Genomic DNA, 18238 nt, shown 5'->3' on the forward strand with positions numbered 1-18238 from the left:
AATAAATCCTCCCTCATGAAGGTCAGAACGTTCAGTTTTGTTTCAGAGAGGGGCTGATTGTTTGGTCATTTTGGAGGATGTAGTCTCTGATGCAGTGTAATTATATTGGGTTAAAATAACAGGTTTTCATTTTATCAACAAATGTTATATCAATGAGGGCAGGCTAAATAACAGAACAGCTCAACACCTCTCTGTACAATGCACTAGTGTTTAACAACCTCTGAAATGATCACACGGTTGAATCAACAGCTCTGAAACAAAACTGAACATTATAAACTTCACGAAGGAGGATCAATTGCAGGGCTGTTGGGTTAGACCACACCAGTTTCAGCTAGGCGTAAATGCCAACTGAGTGTATATCCTATATACTGTAAAATACTGTAACTAATATATAATTCCTGATACTGGGTTGTAATTCCCCATGTAATGATCCAAATCACAATTATTTGGACTCGTCCTCTATCATCCATCTCTCTTTTCTACACCTCCTTTTAAGAAATGAGTGAGAAATGATGGATTTTACCTGGATTCACCTCTAGTGCACTTCATTAGAAGAACTGTCTAATATTTTCTCCACCAAACAACAACAAAGAATACATGAGTAATGACTAAATGACAATGACGTACACACTCTCATGTGCAGTTGTGTCATTACGTGAGCAGATATTTTAAATGGTAGACTGATGATTGTACACGTGTCTAGCATGTTGGAAAGTAATTAAACAGTGTTGTCAAGCCGATCCTACAAAACAGACATAACACATGAATTAAAAAAGTCATATTCTCATTTTACAAATAAATAACACTTTTTCCTTCCTGGTTGAGAAGCTCATACAAAATGCAAAAGTATTATGTACAAGAAAGCAGAAAGACAGACATCATGGAATCAACATGACGCCTTTCGAAGAGGTTTTCAAGTATTCAAGTACTAAATAAAATCAAAACTGATGAGTCCAAACTGGCTAAAAGAGAAAACAAATGAAATTTTACCAAGCTGCATATTTTTCCTTTCTGTAGGATTATTAAATTTAACTTGCCAATAAGAAACAAAACTGATTAAAAACATTCACTGCTGCCTCCTGTATAAATAATCAGCAACATCTATAAATCAGAAGAATGTCGTGAAAAGATGACGCTGTTTCAGCCAGTTCAGGTAACAGGCAACCGACTGGGAACTTTATTAACCAGAGCTTAAAAATTGTAAAAAATATTAAATATTGAAATTAGAGCTGCAACGATTAATTGATTAGTTCATCAACAGGAAATTCATAGGCAACTATTCTGATAATCAAATGATCATTTTTTTAAGCAAAAAATTTGACGGTTTCTGCTTCTCAAATGTCAAGATTTAATACTTTTCTTTGTTGTCATGAGAATAAACTGAATATCTTTGTATTTTAGACTGATGGTCGGAAAAAAATAACACCTGAGGACCCCAGCTAGGGCTCTGGGATATTTTATGGGCATTTTCACTATTTATTTGAAATTGTATAGACAAAATGGTTCATCAATTAATTTAGAATATAACTGACAGATCAGTCGATAATGAAAATAATTGTTAATTACAGTTCTAATTGAAGTTCACTTCGTGTCCAAAAATGGACAGAGAAATTTAGACAGAAGCTTTTTTAACATCACTTGTGTGCTGTGACAGGAAGCCTTGATATGTGTGATTACAACCAGTTGCTGTTGGTTCACATCCCAGGACCATGTGCGCAGATCTGGTCAGGAAAGTGAAAGAGAAATTCCTTCGCTCTTTCATTTGTTTGAATACCACTGACGACTGTGTTTAACACTCTGCAGCTTCTCATTGGCAAAATGTGAAGAAATGTGTTTTACCCGGTGGGACTGTGCGCTGTACAGATGTGAAGCAGGAAATACCTTATAAATAGCAATAATAATTAAAACAACAAAAAGTTTCAAAATTATTTTGTGGCACGCTCATAAGACTGAAAGCAAAAAGTTTCCAGAACTCTCTGCTCCCAAATGATTTTACTAGGTAGATTTTTGTTTTTTTGAAACACTTCATTCTGTACACTTATTCAAAGCCAAGTGTGCACTTCAACTCGTGCATAAAAATACTCCGATGATTTCTGTCACTTTAACATTAAGCAGTCCAAAACACAGCAAAACCAGCTGACACACGAGTCGGCACCAAACATTACACATGAACTTTCGGATGTGTTGGAATGAGACGTTGCGTCGCGCTCAGTGGGTCTCATGTGGCAGCGATCTTTCCGTGCACACGGAAGCGGTAAAGACACGTGTATTTGACATGACCCCAGTTACTGAGGACACGCAGCTCCACAACTCTATAAACCTCGTCACTGGGGTCCTTCAGGAGGGTGGTGAGGGCACAGGACAAGAGAGGGAACAAGAAAATACAGAGACATAAAATTCAAGAGTGCACGCATAAAGAGAAAACAGATGTCAAAATGAGCGCATGCTGACATTCAAGACTTAACAAGAGCAAAAACACTTTATGTGACCTCACACTTTTTATATAGAACAGGAAGTAGGTGGGTCATGTTCTGTCTTTCTGTAAAAATCATGGTGTCATATCATTGTCTATTTAGATCTGATCATTTGAACTTACAGGCAGCTTAAAGGTCTGCGTCGGCTCTCCGTCCTCATCGTAGGTGAAAGACCCCAGCAGCGTTCCTTCTTCCGTGTCGTTTTTCATTCCCTGGGAAAGGGAGTGAGATCACAGCGTCAGAGTGGTGTCTACTCGAGTCAGAAGTGACTTTACATTTCAATCACAAATATTTAGACTAAAACAAAAAGCAGTAAGCCTGGAGCCAAATTCAATATGATGCTGGAAGTCTGTGAAAACTTGTCAAATTTCAATTATGCATTAATAACAACAATAAAATGCATCCGTATTCAGCAGGCAGTCAATATTTTACAAGATGTTAGATATTAAATGATATACTCCGAGAAATAAAGGTCATAAGAATTCAAATTACAACGTTTGCTGGCAGTTGTGGTTGGAATTTTTTAAAGCTGCTTAATCTGATGTCGGTATTATTACAACCGCTCAATGTATCTGTAAATTAAACAGTTCAGGCAGCTTGGTTAGCGAAAAAGTCATGAAATGCCATCCTGCATTTCTGCAATGGGAGCACTCACGTAGACTTCAAAGTCTTTGGGCGCGGAGTCGATACGGCCAGTGGGGGAGTTGTAGCGTGGCAGGTGGTCCAGCGTCACATGAGTTATTCTTATGGGGTGAGAGAGAGAGATGACAAGAGTTCCCTGGACGCCGTGGAACGCCCAACATTTCCCTGGGAGCATCACTGGGTAACCCTGGGAGGGAGGGAGGAGACGCAGTCAGGAAAAATGAAACTGGGTAATAATCTTTACCTACTGAGTTGATTATGACAAAGAAAATAGTGAGGGAGGGGATGATGATGATGATGATGATGATGATACCTGGATAACAGTGCGTGGGCTTTCAGACGGATACCACAGGGGGAAACCAAACAGGGTCACACACGCTGAACGAATACGATACGTCTCCGAACACCTGGTGCTGATCACACTGGCACCTGCACACAGACACACGATGTCAGATAGGCAACAATCATTTAGAAGATTAACCAGTGGACAAATTAACTGCTGCTGTACTGCTGTTTTATTTGCTTTAATTAAACTTGTAGCACAGTATTTCTAGCTAAATCCAAGTGATGGTGACACGGTGATGTCTCTGACCTTGAGTCTCCAGGGCGAAGTCGGCCATTTTGTCGGCCACGGGACGTCCAAAGTCTGTGACGCTGCCTTTGTCACCGAGCCTGAGTGCATCCTGCTCCTGATTCACATTCACACACAGCACATACCATAAGTACTGATTTGGACTGATATAAATATACATAAAATATACACGAACACAAACACATTAAAATGAAACTGGGTCATATAAAACACATTATTCAGAAGTCTAATCCAAAAGCAATGGAGACCACCACATGACACAGGAAATCAGCGTCACAGTAAAAGACATCTATGTACTGTGATTATGTTTGGGTCGTCATAGAGACCATCCACAGGATCTCTGCACCGACCTTGATGCGGTCAGTGAGCCATTTCTCCATAGCCTGTTGCAGCTCTGGGGTTAGATGGTTCTGGACAGGGGCAGTGCTGGGGTCAGGACAGGGGGCTGGAGGAGGCACCAGCTGGATGGATGACAGCTCCTGGGTCAGCTACAAGACAGAGGCAGTCACATTATAGTCACACAGTCTCAAGGAATCAGGTCAGCTGCTTAGAAGATAACAAGAACAAAAGAGAGGATTAAGGCATGTCTCTGTCTTTCCTTTCAAAAAATCTTGAGTCATCTCTACCAGAACTTTTACCTTAGCATTCTGGGCCTCCAAAGCTTGGATCCTGAGGCTGAGGCTGGCAGCAGAAGAGCGGCTGTCTGTCTGATATTCCGCCATCTGTCGGCCCAGTCCGGCAACCTCCTGCTCCAGGCGCAGCCGACTATCCGAGTCCATGACGTCTAGCCTCGCTTTCACACCGTGCATATCCTGCTTTACTCGCTCCTGCACCTGAGAGAGAAAGATGTGGTGGTGTCAGGACGGACTGGGGGTCACAGGGAAAAGTTGAGTCCTATTTAAGTTCCTTGATATTAAATTACATGGACAGATTTATTGTGAACCACGGGCTGATGATACTTTTTACCATGGATACAATTTTTGCTCAAATTCAAAAGTTTATAAGAACATCAAATCAATTTAACTAAGGAAGTGAGATTCAAAGTATGTAACAAAAAGTTTGAAAATCTCTGCAGTTCTCCATCACCACCACTAGATGTTACTGTAGCACAGCTTAATTTTCATCCTCACCACCGTCCTGACCTCACCAGACAGGACATTTCACAACACATTTGCTGGGGGGGAAACAGAGAGAGAGAGAGATTCTCTCACCTGGGAGTGAAGCTGCTCTTGCTTCAGCTGCAGCTCCGTCTGCAACCAAACACACACATTTGGGTTACAGTTGCAAAAGACAGATCAACATTATCTGCCATTTTTGTTATATTAAGCTGCCTATTTGATGCATATTTGATTCAAAAAAACTGTTCTGGTGAATTTGGATAAAATCTGACTTTGCAAAATTGCTGATGATCTTCTTCTTACCAAAACATGCTGCATCTTCGCTTCTACAGCAGCAGAAACAACAGCTGGATCCTGGTGGGACAAAAGGACTCGTTACTATTGAGGTCACCAAAAAAAAGACTCCAAATTTTCATAGCAACAAGCTCCAAATAAAAAGGTGTTTGTCAGAAGAACCTCTGCATGAAACATTATAGTTGTTATTGTCGTCTTTCTTTTGTCTTCTGTCTGTTTGCAATTGCTGATTTAATGTTGTCTCAAATGTGGACTAAGGACCAGTCTAAATACAGGATGGATCTGAATTCATCAGTAGCTAAGATGAAATCAGTTGATGAGACTAGGAAACGTATGCAGACACACACACACACACACACACACACACACACACACACACACACACAGATGATCTGCAGTCGAGCCCTACCACCACAGGTGCATGATGCACGATGTTGTGTTGAGGAGGGGGGGGGGCAGGCACAACAGGTTGAGTCTTGGGTTTTGTCTGTGGCGGGGTCTTTGTGACACTCATGCGGGAGATGAAAGAGGTCAACAAGGGAAGGAGGAACCAAATACCTGGAGAAAACAGGAGGAATGGCGCCTTAAGAACAGCACTTAGAAACGCAGGCACAGTCTACACAAAGCTAACATCACCTGACTCCATCTAGCTCCTAACATCAAAGGCCCCGTCATGTGAAACTTGTAATGACATTTTCAGTGACTCATTCAATCACTCTGCAACGGGATTGGGTGAGGAAAAACTCGGCACGCGAGCAGAGGCAGCCAAGCAGTGCTGCTGTGTGAGTCATGCACACATTTTGTGGCAGACACTACCATCTATTCTAACCATCTTCCTGGGGGAAACCCCAGGTGCTACTAATGTAAGATGCATTCAGGACGGTGGGTGTGGTAGGACTTTCATTAGCGCTCTACAAAAACACATTTCAAATATAAAATATACACAAAAATAAACAAAACTAGAGAGGAGCAATCAAAGCTCAAGAAATCTTGCTTTGAGTTTGTGAATGTCACGTCAAACATAGTCTGGTCATTGAATTCTCCAAAGTGATCATTAAATAATCAGGTATATTTCCTTTAAATTGTTCTATCTGACAAAGAAACATGGAAAACAAGACTTTAACAATGAAAGCAAAGTATAACCAAAGACTCCACACGTCTGAGGGGATAATGAGTTGTCTCCTGAATGTGAAAATGTGTTGAATCTGTTAAAAAGTTTATGCCACTTACATAGAAGTAGGACGAGGAGGAGGAGAAACAGACCACAAGCTTTCTTCATGCGACTGCTGAATGACGTATTAGCTGTATGGACAGGAAGAAAAGTCGTTTTGCGGGGATTTCGAAAGCTGGAGCCAAGTCATAGGCAGCGATTGTGAAAACACAGACCTACTGGCATGTGGAAGCTGTATGTATGTGAACATGTACTGAACAAATCCACTTAAAACAAGCATAAGCATGAGCGTACTATACATCCTCATATGCATGCAAATATACACAAAGACAAACTTAAACACATACAACAACAACATACCTAAAGCTGTCATTATTTTTGACTCTGCTGCCACAGCCGTCGATGAGGCAGAGTCTGCAAAAATATATGAAACAATGAGATGATGATGAGTCATGCAAAGACACATTAAAACACACACACACCAATACACTTTAGTACTCACCCTTCAAACTAAAGAAGGCACTGCTGATTCTGCTTCTGTATCCAGGACTGGGAGCCCCATTGTTACTGCTCATTCTGCTGTTACCGCTGGTGGCAACTGTGGGCTTCTTGTAAGTCCCCTCAGAGGACGAGTACCCGGAGCTGTCCACTCCGCTCTGAGTCAGCTCCTTGTGGTTGGGCCTCAGGTGTAATCCTGGCCTGCTGGAGCTGTAGAGCCCAGCGAAAGAGCTCTTCTCCGGAGGCGCTAAGGGGCAGCATGTGGGAGTCTGACTCCGGCTTGATGATGGGGTCAGGGCGGGCCGAGGGGTGGCTGTGGTGGAGACATAGGGTACGGTCCTCATGATCGGCTGAGGCTGGGTGCTCGAGGGAGGACTCAGGCCTGAGAGGCAGAAAAAGACGAGGACAGGGAGAAACAAAAATAAACAGTCAGCTGTGAATAAATACTTTTTTTTTTTTTTTTTTTTTACACCAAAAGGAGTAAGACCTCTTCTCTGAAAGCAAATACATAAAACAGAGAAAAGCAGCTTTCAGCTCTGCTCTGAAATGTCCCTGAAACACATTGTCATGCTATTATTATTACTTTTGTGTTGACAGGAAATGATCTCATCAGTACTCTTGAGCAGATGTTGGGATGTTGTGCTTGTTTTTACCATCAGATTGGCCTTCAGTGACGGGCGTCTCGGGGCTGGGTGAACTAGCATTGCTGTCGGCTCTGCTGGAGGTACGGGAGCCAGCCTTACGGGTCCCTGCCTTTTTCTTGAAAACCCTTAAGAAAATCAACAACACACACACACACACAAACACAAAGGAGGAGAGAGGGGCATTAGAGGAAAGATGAAGATTGCTTAACATTATAGTTTGCAAATCAGACTTGCTGACTAGTATCCAAGCTTCAGACACATGAGCACACACGCAATTACGTACTTGACAGGGTTTTCACGGTAGGATATGTTTGTCACGCTACTCGAGTCAGATTCTTCATCTGAGTTGTAGTAGCCACCGGACACCAGGCGAGAACTCCTACGGGACATGACTGAAAGACACAGAGAGAAAAACAATAAGATATTATTTATCAATATTTTAATAAGCTCCTTAAACTGCACAAAGTCTCTGGTCAGTACATGCTGGCAGGAAGGGGTCTATACAATACCAGAAGACACACATCATGATTTCAGATATATGGAGTGAAGTCTTGCAGGTCCAGAAACTTCACCTGTCAGCCAACAGGATGCCCAACACACCATCACCAACTAGGAAGGCTAACATAAGCATAATGATAATAAATAGTTGTGGATTTTGTGTAAAATCCACACAATTTAAAATTTGACTGCCTCAAAAATGACAGGCTTTCCTCTGGAAAGCTGGTTAGGAGGTGGGTCAGCAGAATAATATATTTCTGTAGCAGAGGCTAATGCTGCAACTAATGCTTACTTTTGTGATCAACTGATCTGCCGATTACTTTCTTAATTAATCATCTGGTCTGTAAAACTTCAGAAAACTGAAAAAGACCATCACATTGTCCTAGAGCCCAGGTGGTTCATCAAATGGTTTGTTTTGTCTGATCAACAAACCAAATAATATTCAAGCCACTATAATAGTTGCAAATTAATTTTCTTTTGATTGTTGCAGTCTGACAGAGACACTGTTTAGTAGCAACATCTTATGTATCAGTAGCAAACTAGTGCTACTGGTAACAGCAGTGACAGGCTGAATTGTAGCACAAGCAACAGTGGGTAGTAATATCTTAGCATTAGAAGCAGTAGGTAAAGCAACAGTAAATGATAACATTATATGCGGTAGTAGCTGTAGATGCAGTAGCTAATACAGTAGCAGTACCAGTAGCACCGTAAAAGCAGCACAATTAATCAAGTGTTGAAGTAATAACAGTAACAGAAACAGTAGAATCAGGAGCAGCTGCAGTAACAGTAATCATATTTCACTTTAAGCAGTTACAGTATTAGTAGTAGTTAGTAGTTAGAAGTGGTACCAGGAAAGAGAGTGGCAGTGACAGTGGTGGCGGCAGTTGATAGAGTGTAGTAATAAAAGCAGTAAGTCTTTGACAGACACTCTCTTGGTTAATCTCAGCCACCTGTAATCCAACTAATCTACAGCAGCTGCCCTGCTGCTCAGACACTCACTGAGATTTACAGAGCATAAATAATAAAAAAAAAAACAAAGCATCCAAACACACAAAGCAATGCATTTAAACACACAAGCTTAACGAACAAAAGACAGACCCTGTTAGCATGCTATGGCGCAGACACATTCAGAGCACAGATGGTACAAAACAATACTACAGAGAGACAAAAACACACACAAAAGCAACATACCTGAACTGACCCAGCATTCTCAAAGTGAAGAAAAATATCACAGTTTAACAGCAGGTGTAGACGACGAGAGCGGAGAGAACAGCCTCATTTCATCGGCTTTATCTCGTGGTCATGTTTGTTAGAAAGTCTCCACCAGTTTAACTTTCGGAAACTGCCATCACAAAGATTATGTAAGAGGCATCTTAAGCTGAGCAATCTGATTGGTCAAAGATGTGCTCTTACAGTGCAGATAATCAGCATAAACCACAGCTCACACGCTTAACTACTTGTGGTGCTAAGTCCGCTGGCAAGTAACGTTTCATGTTTATACCTCTATGAAGGCATCATTTACTGGGAGATTTATCACTATGTCAGTGTTTCCAAAATATTTGTTATATACTGTTTATTTTCTCTCATTGAAAATAAAATTCTTATGAAGCCTGCCAAGCACTGCTTTGCCCAAAATTACAGTAAACGTAATGTGGTTTCAGCCTGAAGACAACAGGTGCTTCTAACTAATCTATGTTTGTATTACTATACTATCCTGTCTTACTGAATGCCACCGATCAGTTCAATTTTCACCTTACATCTGACCTCCACGTGAGAACAAACAGGTGAAGAAAAAAAAAATGACGAGAAATTGATTTGAAGCACTTTCCAATGTGTTGGCTGGCGAGGGCGCATGTCATGACATTGTGACATCAGGGAGCACACACAGATTCATCACCAGGAAGAAATGTAACATTTCATTTCTTTAGTTCTTCAGTTATGCAACGAGAGTTACTAGACAAAAGTGGACATTGAAGGTAAGATTTTAGAAAGTGGTAGGATTTTATAAATGATTAGTCTATTCACCGCATGGGTTAAGTGAGTTAATCTGTTCTATGACAACAACAACCTCCGCTAGAGTCTCCACTCATCAGAAAGTGCACCAACCTTTAGCTTCTGCTCTGTGATCCGGTCTCGTAACTTTACGCTATATCCTGAATCCTCCTGTGCCTGCTCTCGCATGAAAAAAATACTTGCAGTTTGTAACCCGGTGAAAGTTTGAATTAGTCTTCCGATGTAGTTGGCCAGGGACAGAACTACAGTGGTGTAGTAACCAATTAATGCGACTGAAAAGTGCGGCAGGAGATGACAGAAAGGGAAGCTGTGGCTGTATGTACTCAACAGACAGAGACAGGAAGTCAGCGTGACAGCAGACATGCACATAGAAACCTCCCCTCCTAAAAAGGGCGTGAGGTCTTAATATTTACAAATTTGTACGTTTTCTTACATGTGCACAGGTCAGATGTTTTCCCACTAAGGCCTTCCTCAGTTAACATGCTCAACATCACTACGTTAATTCTCTACATCTTATTCTTTCATTTTATCTTCCTCCTCGGGCTGTGTGCAACCTACTGTCAGAGCTAAATGAGGAGGATTTTTAGAGAGTATAAACAGGCAATAATAGCAACGACACAAATGGCTGCGCATAACAGCAGCCCATTGCTCTGGTTGCCCATGCCAGCAGACAAGCCTTCTCTGTTTACTGCAAATATGAACAACACACAGTCATACTGAAACTGGTGTATCTGCAGCAGCTGAAGACAATTTCCAAAGCTGTACATTACAGTTGTTTCTTCATTTAATTAATGTTTACATTATGCTGCACTGGAGCAGTAATAAGAGTTATGTTAGCAGCTAGCTCTCTGCTGTCAGTCTGTTGTAATCTTCACTTTCGTGTCTATCCAATCATTAGACTGTGCATGTAAATGGGTTCTTGCATTTCAATTTGCATATTAGCCTCTGACACTCGTATCCTAGGAGATTTTCAATACAGGCCATCGTAGAATTATCTTAAATTGCTTGATAAGTGATATTACAGGCAGCCAATATCAAGAAAGCTCACTCACGGATTTAACTCTCTCTCTCTTTTCTTGGGACAAGGATTAAAAAAAAGAGGATGTGGCTACTGCACTGTGGACACAGAGATATTTATCACTGCTATCAGACACAACCCTCACATCCTATAGATAGTTTTTTTAAAAAAACTGAGAACATAATGACAACATGCTTTGAAACCACTTTGTAGACCCTGTTTTTAGTACAAAACAAACAAACAGCAACAAGGATCACAAATATTTTGACTCCACAGCAACAGCCAGTATCTGTGACTAAGCAAACAAACGCCTTCCTTTCACACTATTACAGTAGCATTTCTTTCCTCATAGCACGTCAAGAGGCTTTAGCTAAGAGCGTAGAGAAGGGAACAGTTTGCACTTTAATTCCCTCAAATCCTCCCTTCCACTTTAAATGGCATCTCAGCAGCAGCCTACCGCAGCACTTTTCCCCCTCCTGAACATACCAACCCCCACCTTATTCAAGCAGAGGACACCCATGCACAAAGCTATCTCTCCTCCTTTGCTTTCCTTGACAATTATTCCCACTGAAAGACTGTAGAAATATCTGATAGCACCACACACATTCTTCTATAGCTGTGCCTTCTACATTTCTAGCTAATAATCCTATCCACTTAATCTTAAAAAAAAAAAAAAATTACATCTTACAATTGCCCATTCATACTATAAATTTGGAAAGCGGTTTTTGCCTTGGAATAGGTTGCAAGATCATTTTAAGCCTTTCAATTTCAAGAGCCTTGTTGTTCCACTGAAGGCTGAGAAAGCATGTTTAGCCTTGGCCATTATGGCATTGCACTATCCTATGTATTCTTGAGGTATGATCTCCCCATGTGTATCTGAGTGGCCTGTACAGCCACGAAAAGGCAAATCTCTGCAAGATGGGAACATCCCCCAATAGATAGAAGGAAACCTCTTTCTGATCCTGTGGGAATCATGTGCAGGAAGAGACAGAAAGGTGCTGTTCATTCAGCACAGGAAGCACTAACCCTCTAAAATCTCATCTGAACCGTCATGTGACATCTTACCAACCTCAACCCTGAATGACAGCACAAGAGAAGCACATCACATCTGGCACAAGCTTTGCGTGTCAGGTATTGTCAGTGATCTGCCCACAGGATGTGAATTAGAAGCAAAAGTCGAGAGTGAAACATGTCTCCTGAACAGCAGTGAGGTGCCTTAGTCATCCCTTTGGTATCTCACATCCTCTTATCCTCCATTTATGGGTAATGAGTTATTGTATAAACAAATACAAGTGAAATTCTTTTGGCTGTATCCGGGTGACTCCATAGCGGTAAGTAGCGGTTAACACACACACACAAAGGCAAATGTAAAAGCATGTGTAAGCTAAAGCTGAAACTTACAATTATTTTCATGAACAATCAATCTGTCAATTATTTGTTTGATTATTTATTTAGTCTATAAAACATCAAAAACGTTGAAAAATGCAAACGGCAGTATCGCAGAGTGCAATAAGACAAAGATGTCCCAGTCCAAAAAAAACAAAAAAAACAACAACAACTATGTAAAATCAGAGAAAAGCAGTAAATCCTCACATCGGAGAAGTTGGGACCATCACATTTAGGTTATTATGGCTTCCAAAACTCATCAAATGAATGATCAAAATAGTTGAGTAATTTTCTGTTGATCGACTAATCAAGTAATCAGCTAATCGCTTCAGCTCTAGTGCGAGCCCAATAAGCTGCTCGCAGTGATCTAAACTGGATCAAACTCTGAGGGAGCAGAGATTGGGATGTAGTGGTGGTGTTTGCTAAGGGCGGGGCAGGGCAGGGCAGGGCAGGGGCAGGGCAGGGCAGGGCAGGGCAGGGCGGGGAGCTGTATCTGGTCCAGTATCCTGACCACTGACACTGGCAGAGCACAGACAAAGAAGGAAAACGACATGGGAGCATAAGAGCAGAGTGGTAATGAGAGAAATAGCTAGAGCAGATAGACTGTGACAAAAGGCACTGGGAGGGTGGAGAGAAAGGTAGAGAAAGACAGCGGGTAGCACAACAAAGATGAAAGCCTGAATGGTGGACAAAGGGATGAAATGACAAAGGGGAGGAAAGATGACACAGGAATGTGTGTGAGATATTTTAGTGTGAAAATGTGCGTATAACACTGTTGCGGGTTTAAAAGCCAGCAAGGGAGTTTGACTTTTCCAGGGAGTAGAAAAAAAAAAGCAGAAAAAGAGGGAGAGAAAAAAAGTGCAGGAATGAACGACCGGGGGGAAAATAAAAAATGAAACCAGTGGGAAGGAGTGGGCAAAGAAAGGAATGCCACCGAGAATCTGTCTTCATCAAACCAAAACTAACTGGCAAACGATCTAATACTGTGGCTAACTTTAGGACAGTGCCTGTGTAATATGACTCAGACATAAAGAGCGGCTGAGTCATCTGTGGGCACTGGCTTTAGAGAAATTACTCCAAAGCCTTTGTAAAGTAGAGGGGGAAAACACTAACTACACTCATTTAAGCTGAGCAGCTACCTAATAGGGTCTGTTAGTATCAACATGAACCAGATGCTTGCATTGCGTTCACAGTCTCTGTTTCTTTTTCTCTATTCCTTCAATGTCTTCCTGCATGTTAGCTTTCACATAGGCTTACAGTGGTGCTGGGGAATATGACCAAGACTGATATCCTCTGGAACAAAGTTGTGCCTGAAGATCTCAGACAGGCAAAATGTAATGATCCATTGTAAATCTTTAAATGAGAAAATGAAACTTATATCAAACAATATGGTAATTAATACAAATGAAAATTGCTTATAAGCTAACACTGGCACAGTCAATCAACCGGTAGCATTTATGTTTAAAACTGCACATGATCCACAACAAGCAAATAAAATAACTTAATAAAGACAAACTAACTTGTGCTTTTAAATACTTATTTCCCACAAACTTGCTGTACTGAAAATGAAAAGCCATAAATCCTCAAACAATCCCATCCTACTTTTAGCTACACCTCACTTTTTCAGGAAACACCCTCTGAAGCCCCAAAATGACCCCTGGTTGTCGCTGGATGCCATTTGGGATCTCATTACAAAGGAATAATTGTCCCTTGTAGTTTAGCTACTACCCTAGTTTATGCTGGCAGTGCATCTTCACTAGTTACAAGATGATGACGTTAATACTACATGCTCTAATGACACAGCATGGTCTTGTTTTGCTCTCACAAACATTATAACATAGTTCGTGCAGTAAAAATAAAAATAAAATAATCTTGTTGAGTGCTGTTCTTAGAAGAAACATCACAGCAATTAATATTTGTTTTGTTACATAAATGAACGCTAGTTGCACAATGATCTGGCTGGTTAACCACTTCTTAGTCAAACTTGTTTAAAGTAGTTGTTTACAAATCTAGTTTTGAAAATATACAAAAACCCGTCTACACAATACACTTAACGTTAATGCCTCCATTAACTGGTAATTGATGTATTTAACATTAATTTTAACATTTAAGCAGCACAGATATCGGGTATGTTTTAAAAGTATTGATGAAATGCAACTAGCTAGGCTACATAAACAAATTAACGGTAGTCCATCAACGCAGCAATTAGCAGACAACAGCATCCTAAAGTCTAACATGAAGCACTGGACAACGACACACGAAAAGTCAGCGTTTTTCTACGTAACGCCATGTGACCCTTATTGAACATAAACTGGACTCGTCCAGTCAGTGTCCTTAACTTACCTCTTTATGTTGTGAGGTCTGTCGCAGTTGAACAACAACACCACGCCAACAGTCGGGCGGTACAACTAACTGTCAAATTCTCAGCCAGGAAACGATAATCTTCTCTTCAGCCCGCACGACCACCAAGAGCCGAGCAATTTAAAGAGACATCTCGCCTCCGTTCAACTCTGACAAAGTCCCAAAACAGCAATTTAATTATTGATGAATTTCCATAAGTTAAGTATAGAGCTGGATGGCATGACAGTAAGCTGAGGCACCGAGACAGACGGACGCTCGTCGTGACAGCTCGGAGGTTCTCGCCACTACAAATATTGACAGTAGCAAGCTGACAGAATGAAGAGACGGACTTCCGGTGCTTGTTTACAAAATAAAAGTTCTGTTTTGTGATTCCGAACCGGTGAATTATTATTACAATTTCATATTATTAAATATGCATAATATTAACATTAATAGTAATAACAACGACAAATAATAATAACAATAACAATTACCATTATTATTATTATTATTATTATTATTATTATTATATAATGATGATTATTATTATTATCATTGTCATTATTATTATTATAATTATTGTTATTATTATTATAAGTAGTAGTTGTAATAGTAGTATACCAGTCAAAAAAGGTGAAGGCTGAACGTACAGCCTACTGTGCATACCCTGTTTATAAAATGTTTAACATAATAAGCTAACATCAAGAAAAAATAAATAAATAAATAAATTTAAAAAATAATAATAATAATAATAATAAAATAAAATATATCCTGTACTTTGTTATACAGATGTCAATGTGGCTTTCAGATTGGACATTTCTATATTTGTTCAATAAATTATTTTTAAACGTGCTTTTTCCTCTCAAATCATATTGACTTTTTTTTATCATTTTAAACAAAGGTAATAACTGATGTAACTCCATATATTTTTTTAATCATCAAAAGATAATTTATTAGGACCGAAAAGACATTTTCATCAGGAAATAGCACAAAGCTGAGAGCCCCCCACCCCCCTAAACACCTCAATTCGTTTTTGTACACGACCATAGGAATGATGTTGTACACTTTGAAACTGTTTCCGGTCTCCTTGTAGCGGTTGAAGCAACAGTAAATCTGACAACACAAACATGGTGCCCCCTCTAGTGGTGATATATGTGCCCTCTCTAAAACAAATTTCCCTTTGGTTGCTGCTATTCAGGTATTCTGACACACAGTGGAGCTATCTGGCCATGAATAACTATGTCCTCAACAGCTGAACACTGTTACACTGTCTAAAGCTCCTCAAGCACATTTGAACTGGCAATTTAATGAATAGGACCAAAGTCAAATCAAAAGTGTAAAAACATTACTCTATTTGCAGTGATGTTTGGAAAGCAAAATTATATTATTAATCAAATTACATAATAAAAAAGCTGACTTTAACCTAAACTGCCAATCAAGTCACATACTGTTGTCATCAAATTTTGTCAGTTGAGCAGAATGTGAATTTGTTTGGCAAAATGTACAAAAAAAAAGCCTTTAGGGTAGAAATCTTCCTCACAGATTATTCATCATCATGGTGCATCTTGATACATTACATCCTTGCATCAATGCAATATTATTTATTTGTTGGCTGTGCGTATTGTCACAGGAGCTTCAGTTGCAGGGTAGTTGTAACATATTAGATATACACTCAGCTGCCAGTTTATTAAGCAGTTTATTGTAACATTACAATAAATTGTACCTGACGTGTTTTTTTATGTTGTCCATAGCAAAATGGAATAATAATAAACCATAATAATAAGCCATATTGACTGTATAATAGAGTATCATGGATATAATGAGTTGATTGCACATGAGAACCTTATTGATAAACAATAACACTTTTAGAGAGACTATGAGGCACTGCACTGATGATCTAGTTTCAAGAAATGTACTGTATGTAAAACCTTTTGATATATTTTGAATGACTGAAGAAAAGAATCACCAGTAGCAGGTAATGAAGCCAGCCAAGGTCAAATCTCTCAGAAAGAAAGGCCAGGTTTTTGGAATTGTTCCTTCAGCCTGTTCGCCACTTGAGATGAACAGAACCCCCCCAAAACACAACAAAATGCTTTTAAGGGAAACCCTCAGGGCTTTGGTACTCTTTGCAGTATTGCAAGTAGCCCAAAATAAACCCAATCTGACCTTATCACTAGGCAGACAAGGTCCGGGCAGGGGGAGGGAAGGAGGGAGAGGGATAATTCTTTATTCCAACAGGTCATTTTGAAGGGGGGAAAAAGAGCTCAGAAATGTGGCTGGTATGTCCGGATTGTTCCATATTTGATAAATAATTTCAGAAGGTCTGGAGACTATCAGCAGCACAGGCAGGACCCCTGACCCCCAAGCTTCACCAACACAATGTATGTGTATGTATTGTGCGTGAACATGCGTGTGTTTGTGCATGCGTATTTACGCCCGTTGAACCCATTGTCTCCGAGTCTGTTATCATTATGCAGCAGTTTCCTCTGGCTGGGGTGAGAGAGAGAGAGAGAGAGAGAGAGAGAGAGAGAGAGAGAGAGAGAGAGAGAGAGAGAGAAAGACGGACAGAGAAACAGGAATACACTCAATTATCAGTTGCTCAACAATGAAGAGTCTATGAAGTTGACAAGCTCATCGTTCCCAAGGCCATTCCACTGACTTTCAACAGAACATTTTTTATGCTCTCTTTCATGTCTGGCATGTCCGTCCTCTCTCACTTCAACACCCACAATCCACACACACACACACACACACACACACACACACACACACACACACACACACACACACACACACACACACACACGCATAAACACACACACACTCCCACCCTGCTTATCTGCCAAGTTGGTGCCCCAGACACAACCACAGTATGTAAACAAACAGCTGACATCATGGGGGCACACACACACACACACACACACACACACACACACACACACACACACACACTTTCCCATTTCTGGTCTGAAGTCACTGGGTTGGAATGTGATCAAAAATAGAGTGAGAGTGAAATGTGTGTATGTGGAGGATATTTGTTTAGTTTTTTTGAGACCAAGAGTGTGACAGGGGGGAGGGCGGGTAAAAGGGGCACGAAGAAGGAGGGAAAATGGGGGCACACAGCGTGGGTGGGGGGGGTAAGAGAGAGTGAAATCTCTAAACAGACGGGGGGACACACCTATAGACAGTGACACACACTGCCCACACTCACAGACATGCACACACACACACACAGTCTGAGTCATCACCGGCTATGTCTTATCAAGGCAGCACATAGTAAAAATCCACCAGTCATAACACTGAATGCACACACTGTACTGCAGGTGTGTACACTGTATAAGGTTAACATTATGTAAGGCAGGTTGTTTACACACGATAACTTTTATTTACACGACAAATCTGACAAGACCCAGATTTGTTTGTTTTGTTCCTGGATGAACAAAACATCCAGCTCATGAGCAAATATTAAGTAGTCCCATGTTTAAAGCTGATATTTGGCATCGAGGCCCCTACTCATCACTTCCATTAAACATACATCAAAGTCAGCACA

The 18238-nt window shown here is 40.6% G+C and overlaps 1 protein-coding gene across 5 annotated transcripts; it reads right to left on the reverse strand.

Annotated features, from left to right (window-relative positions):
* Positions 1–1157: 1157 nt before the first annotated feature.
* sun2 (Sad1 and UNC84 domain containing 2) lies at positions 1158–14984 on the reverse strand. Of its 5 annotated transcripts, none has more exons than XM_022738287.1 (17): positions 14692–14984; positions 7955–8051; positions 7717–7825; positions 7443–7558; positions 6794–7171; positions 6652–6705; positions 6351–6422; positions 5530–5678; positions 5130–5180; positions 4920–4958; positions 4347–4541; positions 4059–4196; positions 3709–3805; positions 3430–3545; positions 3130–3303; positions 2597–2686; positions 1158–2335 (listed from the first exon to the last, which is right to left on the reverse strand). In XM_022738287.1, the coding sequence occupies exons 3-17, from the start codon at positions 7821–7823 to the stop codon at positions 2219–2221; spliced, it is 1893 nt and encodes a 630-aa protein (XP_022594008.1). In that variant the 5' UTR covers positions 7824–7825; positions 7955–8051; positions 14692–14984; the 3' UTR covers positions 1158–2218. The 5 variants fall into 5 exon arrangements, with proteins under 5 accessions (XP_022594008.1, XP_022594011.1, XP_022594012.1 ...); XM_022738290.1 differs by having other exon boundaries at positions 7943–8051; XM_022738291.1 differs by lacking the exon at positions 7955–8051 and adding an exon at positions 13606–13701.
* Between the last annotated feature and the right edge of the window lie 3254 nt (positions 14985–18238).

Source organism: Seriola dumerili, unplaced genomic scaffold, assembly GCF_002260705.1.
Source record: "Seriola dumerili isolate Sdu_G_001 unplaced genomic scaffold, Sdu_1.0 BDQW01000035.1, whole genome shotgun sequence".
Lineage (NCBI taxonomy): Eukaryota > Metazoa > Chordata > Actinopteri > Carangiformes > Carangidae > Seriola > Seriola dumerili.